Here is a 20,881-nt window from a genome sequence, read left to right on the forward strand (position 1 = left end):
GGCTAATTCCAAAACACTACAAAAGACCTCATCAGTTTTGTGGAGCTCATCCAAGTAGCAGAAAAGGGGTTTGTGCTGTTCTCAGGAACCAAGCAGTGACGTAAACTGTCTTCAGAGTACTTGATTTCACTCATGCAATTATTTTGGCCCCAAGAATTTCACTAATGCAATTAATTGTTTTGGCCCTGAGAAGATTTTTAAGTTTAGTGCTGGAAACGGTTTCATTTTTCCAGTTCCTAAGTCTGAGAGGCAGATAATTCCTTAGAAAATGCCTGAGAGATGGGTAAAGATGGAGATAAGATAGTGAAGACAAATAACATGGAACCACACAGGTGCTGTGTGACTGGTCAGGAACAAACAGCAAATACTGGGAATGCCATCCCACAGAACTGGCAGACAGCACTGGAGAAGCTGTCAGAGAAGCAGAATAATAAACAGGCTGGATAAAATATGGTATGACACAAAATTACATAATTTGAAATATGCAACTGTACAACACAATAGTCTTAATGGGTATGGAAAGAGCATACTGAGCCCACAGAATGAACCCTGCTGGTAAAAGCAGATTCTTTGGCCCATGGCACAGAAAGAATATTGAGTAGTTATGAGTCCCATAATAAGGGAAAAATCAGGGGTGTGCCAGTGACTAAATTTACCTTAGAAAATCTAAAATCTCACAACTGAGAAGCAGATATTCAGATGGAAACTGTTCAGGATAAAAAATTGTGAGACACAAAAAATACCTCAGATTTTTAGTTATAACAAATCTGAGGATGAAATAGGAGAAAAGAAGTAGGCAAATGTCAAAGAAAGGTCCTGTTTGAAGTAATTTGTGACATAGAACTTGATTTGAAAACAAACACTAGTCCTGAAGCCATTACCTGGATCTGTAGATATTACAGTGATTCGAGAGCTGAGAGGACTTGGAAGAGGCTTATATTTGTATATTCTTAATTTTTTCTCTCTGTGAATATTGATGTTTCTGCAGCCTCTTCCTCCTAAACCATCAGTCTCTCAAGCTTTTATAACTGCAAAAAATCCAGGTTGCTGGAAAGTGTCCAAGCAATGGTCATCATCACTGGCTTCACCTTATTGTCTGCATGGATCATTTATTAGTATTTTAGTAGGTCAGGATCCATCCCCTGCCTTTTCAAAGACTGAGGAGGTTTGTAAGTCGTGTCCTACAACTTCTCAGACTTTGAAATAATTGGGTTTTCTTTGATCTCTGTATTTTGAAAACCCTGATAGTGGAGGAAGAGGTTGCAGAGCATTCTGCCAGGGTGATTCCTTGTGTGCAGTGTTGTTTGGAAGAATGATGGTCCTTCATAGCCCAGGTCATTAGTCTCTATTAGCTCATGGTCAGCCTTCAATCAAGAATTATTTTCAGCCTGATAAAATTACAAAAGGTCTTTTTTATTTGTAACAGGCACGGGTTCCCTGTGAAAATTTGGAAACCTGGAGCCTTATATTCATTAGCCCAAGATTCTCCTTTCCCTGTGTTTTTTTACTTCGCTGGACAAATAACTTTGTTCCCTTTGATGTGCCCAGATGAGAGGTTTTGTGGCCAACTGTTTACACATACACAGTGTTTCTCATGCCTAAATGTTTATGGACATCCATCCTTGTAAAAATCTCTGTGCCAGAGGAGTTAGGTTGGTGCTGCCTGAAAATACTGAACAAGGAAAGGGTGTGCAGGAATTGATGAGTTTTCTGAGTAAATGAATATTTTCTGGATCTTGGTTCTCTTAGATTACTGAAAATTCTCAGACCCTGCAATACACTTGAACATGTTGCTTCCAGTGAGAATTAAAGGCATAAGCACTCTGGGAATGTAGATAATCATTTTCATAGTCAAAATGAGTCCTCAAAACCATCCTTCCTGCTTGGGCAGTGAAGGGTATTGCCACTATTTGACCAGTGTCAGAGCTACTACAAAGTAGGTAATAAGGCATTTGCATTTCAGTAGCACTTTTTAAAAATTTGAATCTTCTAAGGGACATTCAAAACTTTTAAGATTTTCATAGCCAGATTTCTTTGACGAGCAGTTTGTTTTGTTTTCCAGCTGTTACTGTGCTCGAGTGTCTGGACAAGTGCAAGTTGTCAGAGAGCAACCAGATGGTCCTGCGCAAGCTGGGCATGAAACTGGTTCAGAGACTGGGGCTGACATTTGTGAAGCCAAAGGTGGCAAAATGGAGGTCAGTTTAAAGCTGGAATAGTTGAAAAAAAATAAATTCCAAAAGGACAAAAAACTTAGAAATACCTAAATCTGTGTATTTGTCTTCTGCCCTCCTAAGTTTCCCTAAAAGAAAAAGAAATCCCTGTGTTATTTGGGAACGAACATATTGTTCATCTGTACTATTTGGAAAAAGTAGATTTCTTCTGCTGTAGTTTCCTGTAGTTTTGTTCAATTTTGGAACATGAACTGGGGCTGGGATTAGCCAAATCTGGCTTTGCACGTTGCACAGGCAGAAGCCTGTTCCCATATAACGCAGAACTCATGAAATATGGGAAGAGACCGACCTTTGTTCCTGATTTAGTACAATTTTGTAAGAGTGAACATAACTTTTTCCATTACCTGGTACTACCCTGATTCGATAGAAGGTTCACAGGGGAAAAGTGGTTTGCAATCCCACTCTGGTTTTGCATATTAGTCAGGTTTTGGTGTCTGGTTTTATGTACTGCCAGAGGGCAAACTCTTTTTGAGATTTCTCGCACTGATATTTTAAAATTGCAGGCTTCCTTGGTGACTATTTTTATTGTATTTATTTTACCAGCTTTTGAGAACATCCTTAGGCATAGAAAATTCTTTTTAGGTGGAGAATGTACCTTGCCCGATGGCAAAAGTCATTTTAGCATGTGAAGTCTATCTTTTGTAAGAATGCATCTACACCAGGGGCTAAATATCCGAGTACAGCTCGGTCAGAAAGTACTAAACTGGCTTTAACATTTAAAAAACAATTTTTAATAAGCTGATTTTATTAATTTATTTATTTTATTTATTTTTTTTTAGGTTTCAGAGAGTCTTTCAGGGCATGGGAATTTTGCCTCTCTTTATTGTCAGCAGTGGAAAATAGGTTATACTGAAACAGGAAAGGGAGGGATAATGAAAAGGAACCATTTGAATAGTCTGGCTCTTCTCACCTTGGAAAATAGACAACTGGGTCAGGAGGAAGGAGAGAGTGGGATACTTCTCCCTTTCCTTTAAAGCAACCACTAAATAAGTGGAGAGCTGTAGCCTGGGAGGTGTAGGAATGTGACAGACAGGCTTTGTGTCAGCATGTCCCTGTTTCAGTTGGAAAATAAATCAGAAAAATCAGTGCAATGTGTGTTTGTTGTGCAGGTACCAGCGTGGCTGTCGCTCTCTGGCTGCCAACCTGCAAGCTCAGGGTGCTGTTGTGCAGAACCAAAAGAGAGAAGCTGCTGCTGAAGCTGATGATGATGAGGAATATGACATCCCAGCAGAGATTGAAAACGTTGTAGGTGTGTTAAAGCTGGAGAGAAATTGTTGTAGTGCCGCAAATTAAATGTATGTTGGAAAACAACCCACTTAGGGCTAAGAAAGTCACGTGTGTGTCTGTGCTAAACGTGAACTATTGGAAAGACTCTAAAATTTCAGTCTGTGCAACTGATTATTTTAATAATAAAATAGTTTATGTTTTGTCAGATTATTTGGATTTCGCATCTGAAGCAGAAAGTCAGCACTGGAGCACTTCTTGTGGGGTTGGGGCATGGAGATACTGAAATGTGTTTTACCAGTTTTATCCAGTAATGTGAAAGAGGTACCTTGAACCTTTCACAAATGGAAGGCTGAATTAAAATTTGTAATGAAATACACACCAAAAAATTATGTCACATGAAAGCTGAAGAGTTATGGTTTAATTTTTAGACCGTGGTAGTATGAAAGGAACAGCATTTTTAATAGTGTGCAGCTGTACAGCAGGTCCTCTGCTTGCTGGCTGGTGAATATTCTGTAAATAAATAGGCCAGAATTGCATCAGAAGACTTTTATGACTGAATAATCTAATGAACCTCTGCAAAAAGCTCCATGACCTCCATTTTGAATCTTTTACATGACTTAAAATTTCAAATCTGATTTTCTCTTTTTGAAAACAATTTAGACATTTTTCTTTGATTTTTGAGTTATACAAGGGTGACTAATGGAAGAAATCTAGGTACAAAGATTTTTATTAAAGAGGCAGTTTTTTTAAGAGGAAGATGAATTTTGAACATTTTAAGAAATCTTTCTGGTGTTTAATAAGACTAATTTTTTTTTTTAAATAAAACTATTTGCAGAGCAACTGTTGGTTGGGCTGAAGGACAAAGACACCATCGTCAGGTGGTCTGCAGCCAAAGGGTAGGTCTGTTGTGGTTACTCTGATCAACTAAAGTAAACAATATAGAAATACTAATTTTTTTTATGACTTACTAGCTGACTGCAGTTCTAATGAGTCACTGTATACTTCTCTTTCTTTTTCTTTTAACTTCTGTAGAATTGGTAGAATAACTGGAAGACTTCCAAAAGAATTAGCAGATGATGTGATCGGGTCTCTGTTGGACTGTTTCAGGTAAAAATCTTATTGCAGACTTTACATGCACCTGAAATGTGGGGTACAAGAGTTAGGGAGACAGGTCTAAAGATGGGCTAAGGGTATTCAATAAAGAAATTATTCCTAATCCTTCCTCTTGACCCCGTTCGAAGGTAAGGTGGAAGGCCTGAAGTTGAACTTAGGAAGAATAAAAAAGTGCTCATTAACTTGTTGCTTTAGAAGTTCCTGGTGTGCTCAAGGCTCATGTCTTGAGTGTAGTGTCCATGCTCAGAAATGCAGTGACACTGGAAATGATGTTCAGAAGGGTTGTGAGGATCACCAGAGGTAACAAACCATCTTTGTGTGAGGGGAGGCTGAAACACATGGGGAGAATGAGGAATAAATGGGGTATAATAGAGGTTTATGAACTGGGGAATGGTGTGGAAATGGTTGCCCTCTACATTTTATATTACTAGAAGCAAACTCAAGCATCAGGTGGCAGGTTTGGAATAAAAACAAGGCGTGGTTAGTGATGCAGCACAGAGTTCAAGTGGGAAAACTTCTTGCCACGGGACCTTGTGGATACTGAAAGTACTTGCCTGAATAAAAAGTGTGCTTTTTGTCTGTGAGCTTGCCCATGATCTGCCAGAGTTGGGAAGTGTTTTTGAGAGTGTTGCAATATGCTGGTTCTTACCCTCTTGCTAAGGCTTGTGCTGTGGCTGTGTCAGAGGGGCTTTGGGGCCAGTTTAATCTCCAGCTGGGTCACAAAGAACTATGAGGATGTTCTTTTGGAGCACTTCAGTGTTGGATGTCAGGGCATGTAAAGGACTAAGTTATTAAACAAGTCTCATGTGCCTTTTTGAAATATCAAATTGCTCATTGGGTCTCCACTGAGTACCTGAAAATCTAAACTAGTGGTTTAGAGTAAGCCAGTAACAAAAAGAATTTCTTTATTGACAGGAAATACTGGTCATGTTCAGTTTGCCACTCAGATGTACTCAGTTTTAAGAAGTCCTCACACATTTGTTGAGAGTACAAATTAAAAATACCAGCTCAAAGGATGACACGTTAAAAAGAAAGAAGGTATAAAGTCTTAAAAACTTGCAAGGAAAGTATCCACTTAGATGATCCTTCCACTGTGGTACTGTGATTAATTTAAGAGGTGCTGCTGATCTCAATTATCCCTGGAGCTTCAAAGACCTGCACCCAGAGTGTTTTCTTTCCTTGTTTTTCAAGTCATAGGGATGAGTAACTCAACTAGTAATTGAGTGACCTGCTTTCTTCAGAAACACCTGGGAACAAACGTAGGCAAGGACAGAGGGAATCTCTGCTGGGTTCTCTGGCTAAATGTGTCCAAAATAAGGATAAATCAGTTGCTCATCAGAGGCACTTGGTTATATCTCTTGGGATAAGAATAAAGGATTTCTTATGTGCAGATAGGTTATATGTAGACAAGAGTCAGTGAAGAAATAAGGGGTCATTTTTCACAGTGTAGGAGTTGATCATCGCAGTCCTGCCAGGGTCTGTGTGAGCCCTGTGCTGTTCAGTATACCCATAAAGAATCCTGGAAAAAAGAGGAACAAGGAGGTGAGGAAGTCAGCTGATGATTTAAAGTTGATTCAGTGTAGGGAGAGCTAAAGTGGACAGGAAAATGTTATAGAAGCCCAAGTTAAGTAACGAGACAGTAAATGATGTATAAAATGTGATGTCTAATGAATGCAAACTGATGCTCTTGAGGCAAATGCTGCTCACTGTAAAACAACTGGAAGCCACTGACCTGTCCAAGTGTTGGAGTGCTCAGCAGCTGACAGGGAAAAGAAGGCAAATGGAATGTTGGATATTAGGAAAGGAAGAGAGAACAAAACTGAACAGTCCAAAGTGGTTTAATTGATGGAGCTGCTTACAGGTGGAAAGAAAAAGCAGAGGGATGTGATTTTATGTATCTCCATTATCAATGTGAAGGAAGGGGAAAGCAAGTGGTTGTTTACACTTCACTCTCTCCCATGATGTGAGAGCAGGGAGGCATCAGGAAGTGCATTTTCATGCAATTATAATTAACCCGTGGAAGTCATTGCCACGGGATGTTATGGGAGCCAAAAGTGTAAAGGGAGTTGAAAAAAAGGGATTATACAAATGAATGGAAGAGAGTCCCTTCAGAGTTTATTAAATATGGCATCTGGCTGCAACCTCTGGCTGGAGCAGTGTCTGCTGGTGATTGCCAGAGCCAGGGGGAGGCAATAAAGGAATGGTCCTTCGAGCTGCATCTTTGGCTGAGCATCTGCTCTTGGTCCTTGTCAGAGAGGGGATTCTGGGAGAGATGAAGCTTTGATATGGCCTAGTCTATCTGGTCAATGTTTTATTCTCAGATTGCTAACCCTAGTTTAATACAAAATGGACTTTGTGTATGTTTAACCCTGTAGTGTTCAACCTTTCCCCTTCCCACTCGTTATCTGCCAGCCCACCACAAATTGTTTGCCATTTGGGGTATTTTTTACTGTGTTCACTACAAGTTTCTTTGGTTTATGCTTTTTAAAGGTAGATAAACACCACTGTTTACTCGGTGCAGAAAGTCCTGTGATGTGTTTGTTGGGAACTGTCACTTGAACCACTTTTGCAAGTTAAGGACTGTGTTTGGCACTAAATTCATTGGTTATTTTGGGTATGTTCTGTAAATCTACATCTTTTACAGTGAACTAGGAAGTTGTTTTCCTTTTCTGGATGAGTTTCAGGTGTTGTACTCTTTTGTACTGAGTTACATTTATAGCCATAAATGGGTTTTTTGCTTATTTGGTCACATTTATAGCAGTATTTACGTTGCACAAATGAGAAGAAAAACACGTTCAGCTTGTCATTCTTCTATTTTACAAGTCCAGCAGGGTCAATAACACAATAAGCACATGCTGGTTTGGATGAGAGGGGTCTTTTAAAGTGTTAGGGATTCCCCATGAGAAGTGAAATTCTGAAAGGGAGGGTCAGTTTTAACCAAATTTTGTTCTAACACCAGTTTCCAGGAGACAGACAACGCGTGGCACGGGGGGTGCCTGGCCCTGGCCGAGCTGGGCAGGAGAGGATTGCTGCTCCCTTCCCGAATTTCAGATGGTGAGTTGGAGTTCATGTGAGTTCATGAAATAACAATTGATATTATTAGAGATCAAATGTGTGGCAATAGGCTGGAATTTGCTGATGTGAGTGTGCTGAACGATGAGTGAAGTATTGAATTCTGGAGTAAAACATACGCCCATGGGGATATTTAAGTACTCCTGTCAAAGCATTGGCTTGGGTGTGCCTTTTTTATACTTAATAAATATTTCTTTCCAAAATGGAATAACTTCTTGGGGTTTTTTTTCTTTCTTCCTCCCTCCCATGTTTCTTTGTGCAGTTGTATAAAATAATTCTGAATGTCTCTATATTGTGTCAGTGTCATTATTTAAATAGAATATATTAAATAATTGATGACTAACTTGCACTTTAAAGCCAGTAGCTTGTGCTGTTTGTTTCTGGTTAAATTTCAAAGGCCAGTTTCATGTAATTTATACATTAACTGTTTATGTTTTTAATGGGTTTTTGAAATAGCAGGATGGAAAGAAAAAGAACAGGGCAGAGGAATTGTTTCTTTGTGTGTCCTGTAGTTTTCAACATACATTGAAGTGCAGAGATACTAATGTGAAAAAGAGTTCTGTGTGATTTTGGTCAATGTTTTACAGAGTGGGAATGACAAAAGCACAGTGTAGCAGTACACATCCACTCTTGGGTGCTTTTACAGCAGTGTCTTGTTCCAGATGGTTCTTTGGATCCCCTCTGGTGCTCCTGTGTTGAATGGAGAAGTTGAACACTAAATTTCAAAAGTGTTTCAAAACTGGTGTTTTGTAGTAGTAAGTTGGGTTGCCAAATCTTTCCTATTCTGAAGATCTGTAAAATATGGCATTTAATACAGTTTGTTACTGTGTCTCCATAGAAAGAATTCATGTCCAGTGTGGCACGTGCTGCACGTGAGAAGGTTTGTGCAGTGAGTTGGTTTCTCTTTTTAATTACTTTTGCCCTTACGTGATAAAGGTGAAACAGTTAAAAACCTCCCAGCTTAAAGCTGGGGAATCATGAATGGAAAATCCTCCAAAGGTAAGCCTCTGACAAAAGCAAAACTGTACACCTCTGTCAGGGAACCTGGATGACCTCATGTCAGAGGTTTTTATTTCATTTGAGGAGGTGAGATCAGGTAGAGTTCATCACTGGAGCTTGTTTTTATGGATAATATTTGTATAGAGCTGGGGGAGAACAAATCCTTGAAGTGTATGGAAAAACCACCAAGAAGGTTTCCCTTGTTCACTTAAATTTAAATTAACAAGAAAAGAGATACATGAGATTTTTTTTAAAATTATGGATAAAGGTAACTATGAAATTTTCTACTTCCAGAGAATAGTGAGGCAAATGTAGTGTGAAAAGCAGCAGTGGTGACACTAGACTCTGTAACTTCATGTTTGGAAATTAGGGATTTGGTAGTCTCTGTCCTAAGCTTGAAGCTTTAAACTTGGACTGGAAAGCAACCCTTTCTCCTTATTTAATCACATACTGATGTAGAGCTTGGTACATCACCCTGGCTTACTGCTTGCTGTTGTCATTTGAGTTAATTGAGCTTTTCCTGTTATCTCATTCCCTCTGCTCACACTCAGGTTGCTATTCTTGCCTTCTGATAATCTGGGAAAAGCTTTTCTCCGTGAAAGATGAAATTACAGATCAGTGTATTCTCAGTTTGTTTCTTAGCTCAGAAGCTGAACCCCTGTAATTTACTGTTTAATGCTGAACTGGTTACAAAGCTCTGGCTGAGCTGTCGGCTCAAAGCACCACAGCACGAAACACAAGGGGAAAAAAATCTGGGAATTCTGCATTGTGTTGAATGCAGCTCCACTTCCTTATGTAGGTTCACACCTGCTAGTGATGCTCAGGCAGGGGAGGATTTATCTTACCTGAATAATGATCAGTGAGAAATGTATACCCATGGTTTTATGTGAATAACACTGGGTTTATCCTTACACTGATAGTGCCACTGTGCAGATTTACACAGGGGAGCAGCCTTATTTTAGTTTAAAACTTCTGTAGCAGTTTGGATAAGCTGGACAGCAGCTTTAAGGCAGAAGGAATTTTGAGCTTGTACAGATGAATTATGTGCATAATGAATTTGCATCTGAAAGAAGCCCCTTTAGGGTTGATGGGTGTTCATGCCAAAATTCTGCTTGTCCACTGAAAATTTAGTTAGCAATTTCTGGCTGCTTTTTCTTCAACATACATGTTGTAGTGTAGTGAATGCATTTGTGTTCATGAATGACTTTCCATATATTTTAAATACAGATCACAAGATTTATTTGAAAAACTGCCAGTTTATATACACAGTTGTAGAAGCAGGAATTAGTTTGGGCTGTCTGTAGAAGCACACAGAAAATGACAGTGAGTGATACACACATACTGAAACAGGACCTTCACCAGGAGAGTTTGCCTCAGGTGAAATAAATTATATAAATAACCTTTTAGGCCTGGAGTTTGAAGGCTGCCCAGTGTCTGTCTAACCTCAGCAAAGCAGGCACCTAAACTGTTTAGTTCTTCATATTTTCAGTGTTGTTTTCATAGTGATTCATTTAAAGTTGAATATGAACTGCATTTGTTAAACCCATGCAGGCTTTCTTTGGTTTGACTTGAATCTTGGTCTTAGTCAGTGTGAGGAGAGCTCACTTACACAGGCTTTGGGTCAGTTTGGTTAAACTGGCATCTGTCTCTGAGTAGCTAAATTCGATCTGTTCTGTCTTATGGCAGAATGGCAAAGTGCATTCATACACAGAGCAGTTTTTACAGTAAATTCTGAATAGCCAGGTTTAATCTTAAGCTTACTTAAACTACTGCACAGTGACATGAAAAGGTTTTCAAAGAAAAAAGACAAAAACCCCCTCTACTAGATGAAGTTAAGCCTGGAAAAAGACTATGACAGCGTGTTGTTGAGCAATATTCTTTCTAGAGCTTAAACATCTTTTAAGAAAAGAAGTTGTAAAAGTTATTTTACATCAATACAATTGCAAAAACCCCTTGAAGATTCATCTAATGTACTTTGGCTTTAGTAATGAATGCAAAAATTCACTCATCAAAACCTGAGCTTATACAAGGCAAAGTTCAGTTACTTAAAAATATTAATATAAAATTATAAACATTATTTACAATGGAGAGATGGAATGCATCTTGTCAAGGGCCAAGTCCAATGAGAGGCACGCTGCAGGGATTTCGTGATGTTGCTGGTAACCAGCTCCTGTGACCAGAAAGGGGAGGATTAGGACACTCTTGGAGGATTAGGACACTCTTGTCCTCTTCCTCAAGGTGAAGACTCTGCTGCAGTCATTGGGCCTGACTCTCTTAGCGCCTTGCTGGGCCTTTGCGGATTCCTTTTGATTTGTCCTTTTTTGCCCTTTCACTTTCTGATTGCACTGAGTCTCCTGAGCATCAGAGGGATTACAGGAGGCTTCCGTGGCCGGAGCTTTGCTGTCCTGGGGGCTCTGCCCGTCGCTGTCCAGCCGGGCCGTGCCGGGGCTGTAGGAGGCCAGCTGGCACAGGGCCACGGCCGCCGTCTGCTTCTGCTCGTCACAGCTCTCCATGAGCCGCAGATCCTGGGCCTCGCCGCGCTGGCCCGGGAAGGATTTGTCACAGGCACTGCTGCTGGGGTTCTTGGGGTTGCCTCCCTCCACCCCGCAGCTCTCGCTCTCGGTGCTGGGGGCGGCGGTGCCGTTGTCCTGAGACGGGCTGTGGAAGGACGTTTTCAGGCTCGCTGTGTTGCAGGAATCCTTCACCGAGAGGTTCAGGGGCACGTCCTGCAGGTCCAGAAAGCTCTGCCTGTCTGGTTTGGGTGGGGTTTTGTACACGTGCTCGTGGATAGGTCCTGTGCTTGTGTCGGCCTTTTTGGAGAGATTGAGAGGAGCTATCCCCGTGTCTTCCTCCGCGTTGGACAGTGAGCCTGCGTTGTTCTGGCCATCAGGCTGTGTGTGTGAGTCTTCATCAGTGACATTAATGCTGAAAGAAAGGAGGAGAAAAGAGAATTCACTATCAGTTGCTCTTTTAAACTGGGACTGAGGGGCAGGAGGAGGAAAAAATCTGGACTTCTAGGCTAGAAGTCTGACAATTTTGTTGTTTCTTCTTCAACTCCCTGAGTCTCTTTCACCAGACTTATCACTGTAATACAGGTAATTCCCTGAAGTACACAAACACACACATAGTTACTGCATTGGAAATGCCTGGTACTCTTAAAGAGAATGAGTGGGCTGCTGTGGGCTGCACTGTGCTGTGCACAGTTAGTGTAGAACATGTTATCTCCCTTTTTAATTTAATTTAATTTAAAGGGGCATTGCATGACATGTGCCCATCTATCTTTGTGTGCCCCTGGTAAACCTGACAAGCACTTGCAAAGTGATTTTGTTACTTTACCTGGTGGGTGAGTCCCCTCTCTCCTGCTGTGTCTGCACACCTGGAAGTGCAGTCGCTTGGTCAGTGCTTTTTCTCACGGGTCTGAAGGCTGTGAAGTTTTCTTCTGGTTGGTCATACTTGCCCAGGGATGTGGAAGATGACTTGTTGGAGAGGTCAAATAAGCCCTCACACGTGTGGCTTGTCTGGGTGAAGTTGGTGGGGCTGGGTCTGCCAGGGGAGCCCGTTGCTGCGCTGCCCGCGAGAGGGCTCATTTTGGCATTCTCTCTTTCATTTTGGTCATCCTTGGGGTTACCTTTGCTGTGCAACAATGTCATTTCTTTTTCATAATCTGCCTGTTTTTTATGTGAGCTTAGAGGGTACTGTTGGGAAGGGCTTAAAGAAGCTGGGTACAGCAAGGTAGTTTCTTCCATCAGATGAGAGTTTTGATCCCTGTTTATACCAGCTACGTGTGAAAATCTGTAAAATGGGGGATCTGTTGGCCTACAAAATCCATATGGTATCGGTGGAGTGGAGTGATATTGTTGGAACAATCGATAGTGTTCGTATGCTGATGGATTTATGGGTTTTGGAAGTGGCCCAGGGTGGGGAAGAAAGTGTCTTTGATCTTGTGCTCCATAGACAGAGAGGGCAGAACTTTCACACTCCGAGTTACCTGGGAGCAGGTAGGGTGTGTAGATGGCCAACCTGTGCTCATAGAAGTGGGGGGAGTACTCGGGAATCATCGGTTGCATGTAAGGTGAAATGGAACCAAAGCCTTTTGTGGGAGCGACTTTGTGTGGAAACTCTGGGAGGAAAGGGGAACCCGCCTTCCACGGGTGAGCTGGTGCATGAAACGCAGACTTGGTGTGGAAGGGGGAGCTTTTGTTAGAGAGGGACAGGATTTCAGACGCTTCGCTGATCTCCGGGCCTTTGCTGTCCCGGTGTTCTCCGACGGGGACGAAGGCCGAGGGCCTCACCATGCCCTCCATCAGGGGCTGCACGCCGAGGGCACTGTCTGCTGCGGAGCTGGCAGGGCTGATTTCCTTCGGGATCACAGGTTTCTGTCCTTGAATCACTGCGTTTGTTGCCTGGTTTTGTAACTCAACGTTCTCCTTGGCATCTTCTTTTGCAAAAGGATATTGAGGCTTTGAATCGAGGCTCGACAGTCCGTTTGTGACAGATTTGGAGGAGGTTGGTTTGACGGGAGGTTCGAGCTGATTGATCTGTTTGGGCTCCAGGGAACTGCTCTTTGGACACTTGATGACTCGATCCTGCTCCGACACCAAAGTGATGGAGTTTTTGCAGAGGCCGTACTTCATGTGGTTGAAGAGATGGGATTTCTCATTGCAAGTGAAGGGGCACTGGAAACACTTGTACTTGAACGGCTTTCCCGGTGGTCTTGGGATGTAATGAGGCTTCTTGGGTTTGCGTTCTTTGAGGAGGCTCATTTTTTTTTCTGCTTTAAACAATTAAATGTAATGGTTCTTTATAAAAACTTTTCTTGTGGTTCGCCTTCCTCAGTCGTAGCCTCGTGATGTTTCCGGTTTTTCAGGTTTCTGGAATCCTTCTTCCCAGGTGAGGAGAAGCTCCCGTGGTGTCTCAGGGATGAGGGTGCTGGAAAACAGCGCTTTTGCCACTGGTAGTGCAGGAACTGTAACACAGAGTTTGAAATTAGCTGTGGTGGAACACTGGAACAAAATATAAAGTAGTGCATTCTCTTAACTGCACTCCCCCTTGTACTGCATAAGTTGTGATGGGTTTTTTTTAAAAACAAACAGAAGTGCTGGATGCCAGACCTGAGTTGGACAGGCATTGACCTTTGGCATCCTCCTGCACCCAGACACAGTCACACAAGTGGCCTAATTTCCAGCAGCAGCAGCACTTGTCACCTGCCCCTGCTGCCGGCTCGGGGGAGTTCCCTTTGAAAACCCAGGGAACGTTCATTGAGAAGATGAAAGTAGAAATGCAGGCGGAGCTGTGGAGAGAGGAGTGGAGGTGGGTGGGATGGGAAGGGGCAGGTCCCGGCAGTGCTGGATGTGGGGTGAGCCTGTCGGGCCGGTCGGGGAGAGCGGGGAGGGAATTTCCTGCTCTGGTGACACAGGGTGGGGTGGACGGGTCGCACTTGGGCGGCTGACTGGGCTCTTTCTGGGACTGACCAGCCCCTCTTCGCTGGGGTGGCGTTTCCCAACAGCCCAGTCTCAGTGGATACCTCAAAAGTGGCCAATCTCTCGAAGGATAAAACCACACCGATTTTCTTCCTCTTCCTAATTCAATTAAGAGAAATGAGCACTGCAGTGTCTGACTAATGGAATCCTCTGCCTGATAAACACTTCCCCCGTCCTCCTGCTGCGTGTGGCTCCTCGCCGACTGCACGGGGTTCACACGGACACCCAAGTGTGTTAACTCGGGGGGAAAAAAAGTGTCTGACAGCAATTGATTTATGGGGGAAGGATCTATCTACCTTTCTCTGGAAAAACGGAGGTTGTGGATACTTTATCCAGCCCAGTGATTTGCTGGGTAGATAAGTCGGGAGGGCTTGTACCGGCTTGTTCCATTATGTTCACTGATTCTGAAGGCGTGAGAAACTCTCGCAGTCAAGTTCTCATGATTTTATAGGATGTGTTATGGCAGAGATCTAAAAACTGATGATTTCATCATGAACTACAAGCATCATTATCAAAATGATGACTGTTGCAAAACCACCTACTGTATCTATTGTGTTACCCGAAACTACAGGAATATTAATTGTAAGGGTGACGAGATAGCTCCTTTTTTTTTTTTTTTTTTTCCCTAAAGAAAGCTTTTCACACAGAAGTTTGAATTAGGAGTATTAAAATCCTGAGTTTATGAAAAGAATTGCTGGTAATTACGTGCTGTGAGATTTTAGTAAAAGCAGAGATGTTTTGCATTTCTTAAATCAGAGATTATTTAATAGAAAATGACAGGCAACACATGATGAAAACTGAAGGCAAAGCTACAGAATTGCTGCTTGTTTCATCAGGTACAGTAATTCTAGCAAATTGTATTAAATGTTGTTTCTGATGTCATAGAAATATTAATTTTGTTAAAATAGTAATTGTGAAGGCACCCTGAAAAATGCAAAGCTGCTCTTTAAGTGGAAAAAACAATCAGGCTTTTTCTTAAAACTAACAAACTATTAAATGTGCTTCAGATTAAAATAAAAGGAATGTCTAGAGAAGTAGCTTTTTGTTTTTCAGGTTTTAACAAAGCTTTGTTAGTTGTTTGAGTTGGATACTGATACTATAACAACAACAACAAAAATGCAGCAGCATGTTAAAAGTCTTGTCACTGGAGCCTGGTTGAAATGGTAGTTCAATAAATTAAAAAAAAAGTCATTTAGTATTTTAAAATATTTTAAATTACAAAATTCAGAATTCCTTTGAAAGATTAAGAAAAATGTTTTTACATTAAATAAATGAAATATTGAGGCATAGGAGGAGAGGTCCAGATAGGGAACTGGGCTTTTTTTCTCTGCCTTAAGTGAACTTGTTGCATTTATTTTTGACTAATGATGTATAACTAACATGGAAAGTTTGCAATGGACTTGGTTGAGTCAGTTTGGACCTGTTATTCTTTGTATCTTCTTGGAAGTGCTTGTACTAATTATTCTCGAAAAAAAAGATATTGTTGTCAAAACTGCATCTCTTTCTTAGCTGAGCCATTTATGATAACGTCCGAATCTGCATTCAGGTGCAGCACTTGTAATAAAGGGATGGTAATTAGATTTCCTCGTTCTGCCAGCTTTCCTTTGCTTCATAATGAAAATTCCTGTGTGTCCTGTCCTCCCCCCTCTGACTTTGTACTTGGTATTTAGCTTTGATTCAAGTTATTCCTGTTGGACAGAGTATTAACTATCGTTTCTTAACGAGATAAAATGTGTTGTTGCAGTTTTAATGTTCAAAATTTCGAGCCTTGCAGCTCCTTTGCTGTGGAGACAGCAGGAGAGCATTCCAACAGCTCCTTATTCCTTTCCATTTAATTTGTTTTGATGGCTCCCAGAACCTGCTGCTCTGACTTGGGAGGTGCACAGCAAGCAGCTCATTTTAAAGGGTGTTTACCCTTTCCTAAACTTAGGTCAGTGCCAGCCAGGTGAATGTTCTCTTTCTCTCTTTTAGTATTTAATCCCTTCTTTTCTCATGGTTTAAAAATGCCAGTAATAAAATATTTCTAAAGCCAGACAAGAAGGATAATTTCTCCTTCAGTCTCTAAGTGAAACATGGGAGTATCTGGCAGAGGCACATATTTCATAATTAAAACCCATTAAAACTATTTGATCCCACAAACACAGCCAGAAAGGACATTGATGGTTTAAAATAGGTCCAACCAATTAAAACTGTCCCTATATAAATAAGGTTGCTTCCAGCTGTACAGTGTATTGTGCTGCTGGAGTTAAAATTTAATATTAAAAAAATTAAAATACATAGTTCTTTTTCTTAAAGTTTCAGTGCTTAACTTGTGATATCCTTAAAAATGGGAAAAAATCTTCAATAGCAGAATGATAATTTTTATGTAACTTTTCTTTTTAGATTGAGACTTTATTTCCTGTAGACATGGCTGTAGAAATGCAGATGATTATATATCATTATGATTTTCTAGTTTTGAAACGTCAGTAGATTATTTATTTGTATTTTTACTGAAAGCAGGTTATTCAATATTGGCTAAGCTTGAGGTTGTCTGAGCTGTTTGTTTTTGTCAATAGTAACCTCCCCGTGGCTTTCGAACCTGTCGCCCTTTCCAACCTGAGGCTGATGGCTCCAAGTTCTCTTCCTTCTATTTTTAAAAGCAGGTTGTTGCTCCTTCCTTGCCTTTAACCTCTTGGCAGGTTCAGAAGGCAGGAATGTAGTTGGACATTGTGTGTGTGTGTGTGTAAATATATCAACACAAATGTCCGTGGGGAGAAGTGTATACACACATAGGCACATGTGTATTCATACACACTCAGAGATATGTGCATACAGATCTGTGCATGTTGTTTTTTTAGGGTTTTAAGTAGTCCAAATTGTTTAAGATGCCCAGTTGATCAAAGAGGAAATTTCAAAATGTCTTTTATTACAAGCAGGGACAGTAATTACATTTCTTTTTAGGACACTGCTTCAGCAAAGTACGTAACAACTGGTCATGCCCACCCCATTATTATTGCAGGCTCCTTCTGGTGATGTGGATCTCTCTGACCAGGAGGACTCACTGGGGTGGAACATTTTGAAGGACATACTATAATTAAAATATTGTGATGTGGCATTATTGCATAACCCAAGGACATGCCATTGTCACCTACCCAGGGTGTTGCAAGAACTAGATTTGTGAGTTTTATTCTAGCTGAGATTTTCCAGCGATTAACCACCCCTCCCTGCTGAACTTCCAGGTCCTTCAAACTGAAAGATAAATTTTAACGCAACTGTTTGTTAATTGGGAGGAAATGTGGGTGAGAGCAGTGGGCTGGGAAGGGAGTGTGGAAGGTAGAGACCCACAGGAGCTCCGTGTGTGTGCCCGTGTGAGCGAGAGGAAGCACAGAAGCAGAGATTAAATGAGCTGCTCAGGCAGCGTGGGTGAGGAGGAAAAATCTTTGTACATACTTAGTTAATAAATCAATGTCTTAATACGCTTCAATTGACTAGAAAAGGGAAAACAATCCAATTTCTGCTAAATTTCCAGAAGCTGGAAAAATTAATACATCAAAGCTATTGCCCCTTATTTTCATAGGAGCTTTTCAGATGTACTCGACACGACTCTGTGAAGCAGAGCTGGCAGAGCAAGCACAGCATTTTTAAGCTATACAGCTTTTTCTCATACTTCAATATAATACATTAACTCCCTGTAGGAAAAAAAAAAAAAAGGTGCTTAAAAAACCCTTTGCACCAACAAGAGTGAATCACTGTGAAAACTTGCAAGAGTTAGATTTTCTCTAAGACTAAAACATTCCCATCTCCTGTTGAAAGTTTCTGCTGAAAGCTGAGAGTGGTGCCGTGAGTGCACCTGCTGGAGTAACCCCGGCTGCTGGGCCAGCTGGGGACCGAGCACCAAGCATTTCCTCCTCAGATGTGGACACAAAACACACTTCATTTCAAGAAATGTTCTAAAGGAATGGACTTACCAGGCACGGGGGTGTCCGAGGGCCGTGGGGAGCGCGGGTGAGCTGGAGCTGTCACTGCTGGGAGAGCAGTACCTGTTCTCTGCCCGAGCCCTGAGTGAAACTGCAGGAGGCTGTTCCAGGGGAGGGACCTGAGCGTGTAGGAGTTGAGCCCTCGGGGTGTAGAGATGCACCTGATATTACTCCAGCCTGCAGCTACGATTCATTTGTTTGCGTCCACCGCTCTCCTCCAGCATTACCTCAGCACCCCGGGATCGAACAGAGCTCCCGTGCCCTCCAACAACCACCTTTGCCTCTCAGCTGGCTCTTCCTCTGGGAGGCGGTTGTGGGGTCAGAAATGTCTTAGTTAACACTGAGGATATTTTAACTTCTGCACAAGTGACTCGTGGGCAGCAGAACTGACTCTACACAGCGGGTAGCAAAGCTCACAAATAGGGTTTTACTTCTTTGATAGAGACTGACAATTTTTTATCGAATGCTTTCGCAGCTTTAATATTCTTGCTGGGTTGTTTTTTTTTTTTCCTCCCCCCTCTTCATTTTTATTTAAATCTTTTTGTCCTTCACGAGTCTCCTTTCCGAAGGCGGGACTGAACTGACTCCAAGCTCGCTTGCCACAGGAACCTGCCAAAGCTTGTCTATAATCGACAGCCAAATGTGCAGGTCCTGGAGAGGGAAAGGAGTCACCGCAGGAGGGATTGACTGTCGTGGCTGTGTGTTTGCTCAGGAACTGTGAAATCCAGCGGTGAAGGGAGAAAGTCAACTGATCACCCACTGATTAGTGCCGAGCCTGGCTTTTAGCTGGGTTTTAGGGTTTGTAAATGACAAATTTATTAGTGTGATTGCCAGACTCCTGGTGACAGGGCTGAGTTGTTCAGGGAGACCATACCCTCTCCTGTGCAGGTTGGTAAAAGAGGAAAATCTTTTGATAGTTGTGGCTCTGTCTAAAAAACGTTCCTGTTAATGTGTAAACAAAGGGACTACTAATTCTGATATCACTGAGATGTTAAAACTTCTGTTCAAAACTGAAGTTCAGCTGGATGAACACAGGAACCCTCTCGTTTCACCCACTGCTCTACAGATAAGACAGTTGCAGATTATTGAAACTTTAAAATAGGGAAGTATGATGAATTTTATACGTGGCAGAAGCGTGGTCTTTTAAATGAAAATTAATAAGGAAATTGTCACTACAAAACCAGTTTAGGCAGTGGGTAAAAGTTGTTTCAAAATCAGTTTCTAAAGCAGTGTCTTAAAAATAATTTTAAAGGTGTTGCCTTTGGCTTGGTGGAATTATTTACAGACATCTACTTCCCTATGTGGGTACACAGGTCACCATCCTTCTCCTTGCTGTGCTGGTGTAACTTTCTGGAAAAAAAATCAAATTACAAGCAAGCACTAATTTTAAGGTAAAAGAGTGGCTCTTGTGTGGGTTTTTAATTTATTTTTAAATTATTTTTATGGTCCTGTGATGCAGCATAGCAGTGTAAAAAGGTGTAATATTATTGTCACATTACTCACTAGTGGTTTGTAAATCCTTTGGCTTTAGATGGAATAACAGGAGTGTTTATGGTCCATCATTCTTCCATTTAGTTGGAAAATATTTTGAAGAAAATTTGTTTCTTAGAAAACTGTGCCTGCAGAGAAAGGTCTTGCAGTGTCTGGAAGCCCCAAGGAGACAAACCCTTTGCTTTCTCAGCAGTCCCTGCTCAGTGGTGACAGTAATTTGGGTGCCACATGGATCTACACAACATCCTCATTCTCCTCCTGCAAATGTGGATCACTTTGTGTGTTGTCTGTAGCTGAAGGAAGGTATCACTGGGTGTCTTTTTTTTTGCAGGCAGGTTTCGAAAAAGTCAGATCAGATTTTTTTATTTTGAAAGAAAATTGCAATTTGTGGCATCTAGAGGATGGACTCCTTCAGTGTAGGTGACTGAGCTGTCAGAACTGAAACTCTGATTTTATTTTTCCCCCTTTCTCCCCTGTCCCCCTTCCCTGATCTGGTATGGGGAGGGGAGATGGGATGTCCTGTTGCTGCACTGATCAAAGGAAAATTGTGTTTTAAATCCAGCTGCTTCCTGGAAGTTGGTGGTATCAGTCAGGTCAGCTGAAATCAACTGGGAGCAAAGTAGAATTAGAAGGTCAAGAACAGCTCATGTAACTGCTCCCTTGCTTGGGATTTGGATGGTGTTAAAAATCCAAATCTGGGGGAGGAGATTCACTGGTCAACAGGACCACAAGAGTTCTTTGTGCAAACTTCTAGAAATACTAAATGATGACTGCAGTGGTGTTGTTTCAACAGTTGTGTTAACTCACTCTACTCACATCCCAAGTGTCTAATCAAGTGACCCCAGTCTCCTGTTGGTAAAACCTTTTTCATTTACCTGAGCATGTCAGACTAATTAAGAGCACCAGGATTGACACAGGATATTTAACTTCTTAATGGATTTATTGATATTTTTCTCACAAGTTGCCTTTTTCCTAAAATGTGATTATTTTTATATCTTTGGAGGGCCGAAGCTTTGGTTTTTTTGGTGTAGAATACACTTCTTTGTTCTAGGTTCTATTTAAAATTCAGTAGCAAACAAGGGCTGTTTAGCTGTAGTGGAATTTAATTTCTGTAGCATAAACCTGCCATTCTAGAAATGTTACACACTTCCTTTTTTGTACTTTTGTATGAACTTTTTGGCTCAGCTTTAGCACTAAGCAGAAAATATCACACATAGAAACCTTGCATCCAAATGGGATAAACTGAACATGTCGTGGATACACTGCTTGCCTCGGTTCTGTTTTCCTCCTGCACTGCAAAATTCCATTCCCT

At 41.4% G+C, this 20,881-nt stretch overlaps 2 protein-coding genes across 3 annotated transcripts in view; one reads left to right on the forward strand and one right to left on the reverse strand.

Moving 5' to 3' along the window:
- TBCD (tubulin folding cofactor D) overlaps positions 1–20,881 on the forward strand; it is a 116,765-nt gene that overhangs the window by 19,779 nt on the left and 76,105 nt on the right. Inside the window, exons 9-13 of the mRNA XM_051797474.1 lie at positions 2,063–2,195; positions 3,341–3,480; positions 4,294–4,354; positions 4,491–4,565; positions 7,531–7,625. Coding sequence (XP_051653434.1) covers positions 2,063–2,195; positions 3,341–3,480; positions 4,294–4,354; positions 4,491–4,565; positions 7,531–7,625 — 504 coding nt within the window. The remainder of the gene's footprint in view (positions 1–2,062; positions 2,196–3,340; positions 3,481–4,293; positions 4,355–4,490; positions 4,566–7,530; positions 7,626–20,881) is intronic.
- Positions 7,836–18,906, reverse strand: ZNF750 (zinc finger protein 750). Of its 2 annotated transcripts, XM_051797507.1 has the most exons (3): positions 18,070–18,906; positions 11,979–13,608; positions 7,836–11,567 (listed from the first exon to the last, which is right to left on the reverse strand). In XM_051797507.1, the coding sequence occupies exons 2-3, from the start codon at positions 13,403–13,405 to the stop codon at positions 10,853–10,855; spliced, it is 2,142 nt and encodes a 713-aa protein (XP_051653467.1). In that variant the 5' UTR covers positions 13,406–13,608; positions 18,070–18,906; the 3' UTR covers positions 7,836–10,852. The 2 variants fall into 2 exon arrangements, with proteins under 2 accessions (XP_051653467.1, XP_051653468.1); XM_051797508.1 differs by lacking the exon at positions 18,070–18,906 and having other exon boundaries at positions 11,979–15,238.

This window comes from Manacus candei, unplaced genomic scaffold, assembly GCF_025592945.1.
Source record: "Manacus candei isolate 608988 ecotype Guabito, Panama unplaced genomic scaffold, ASM2559294v1 h1tg000047l, whole genome shotgun sequence".
In the NCBI taxonomy this organism is placed as follows: Eukaryota; Metazoa; Chordata; class Aves; order Passeriformes; family Pipridae; genus Manacus; species Manacus candei.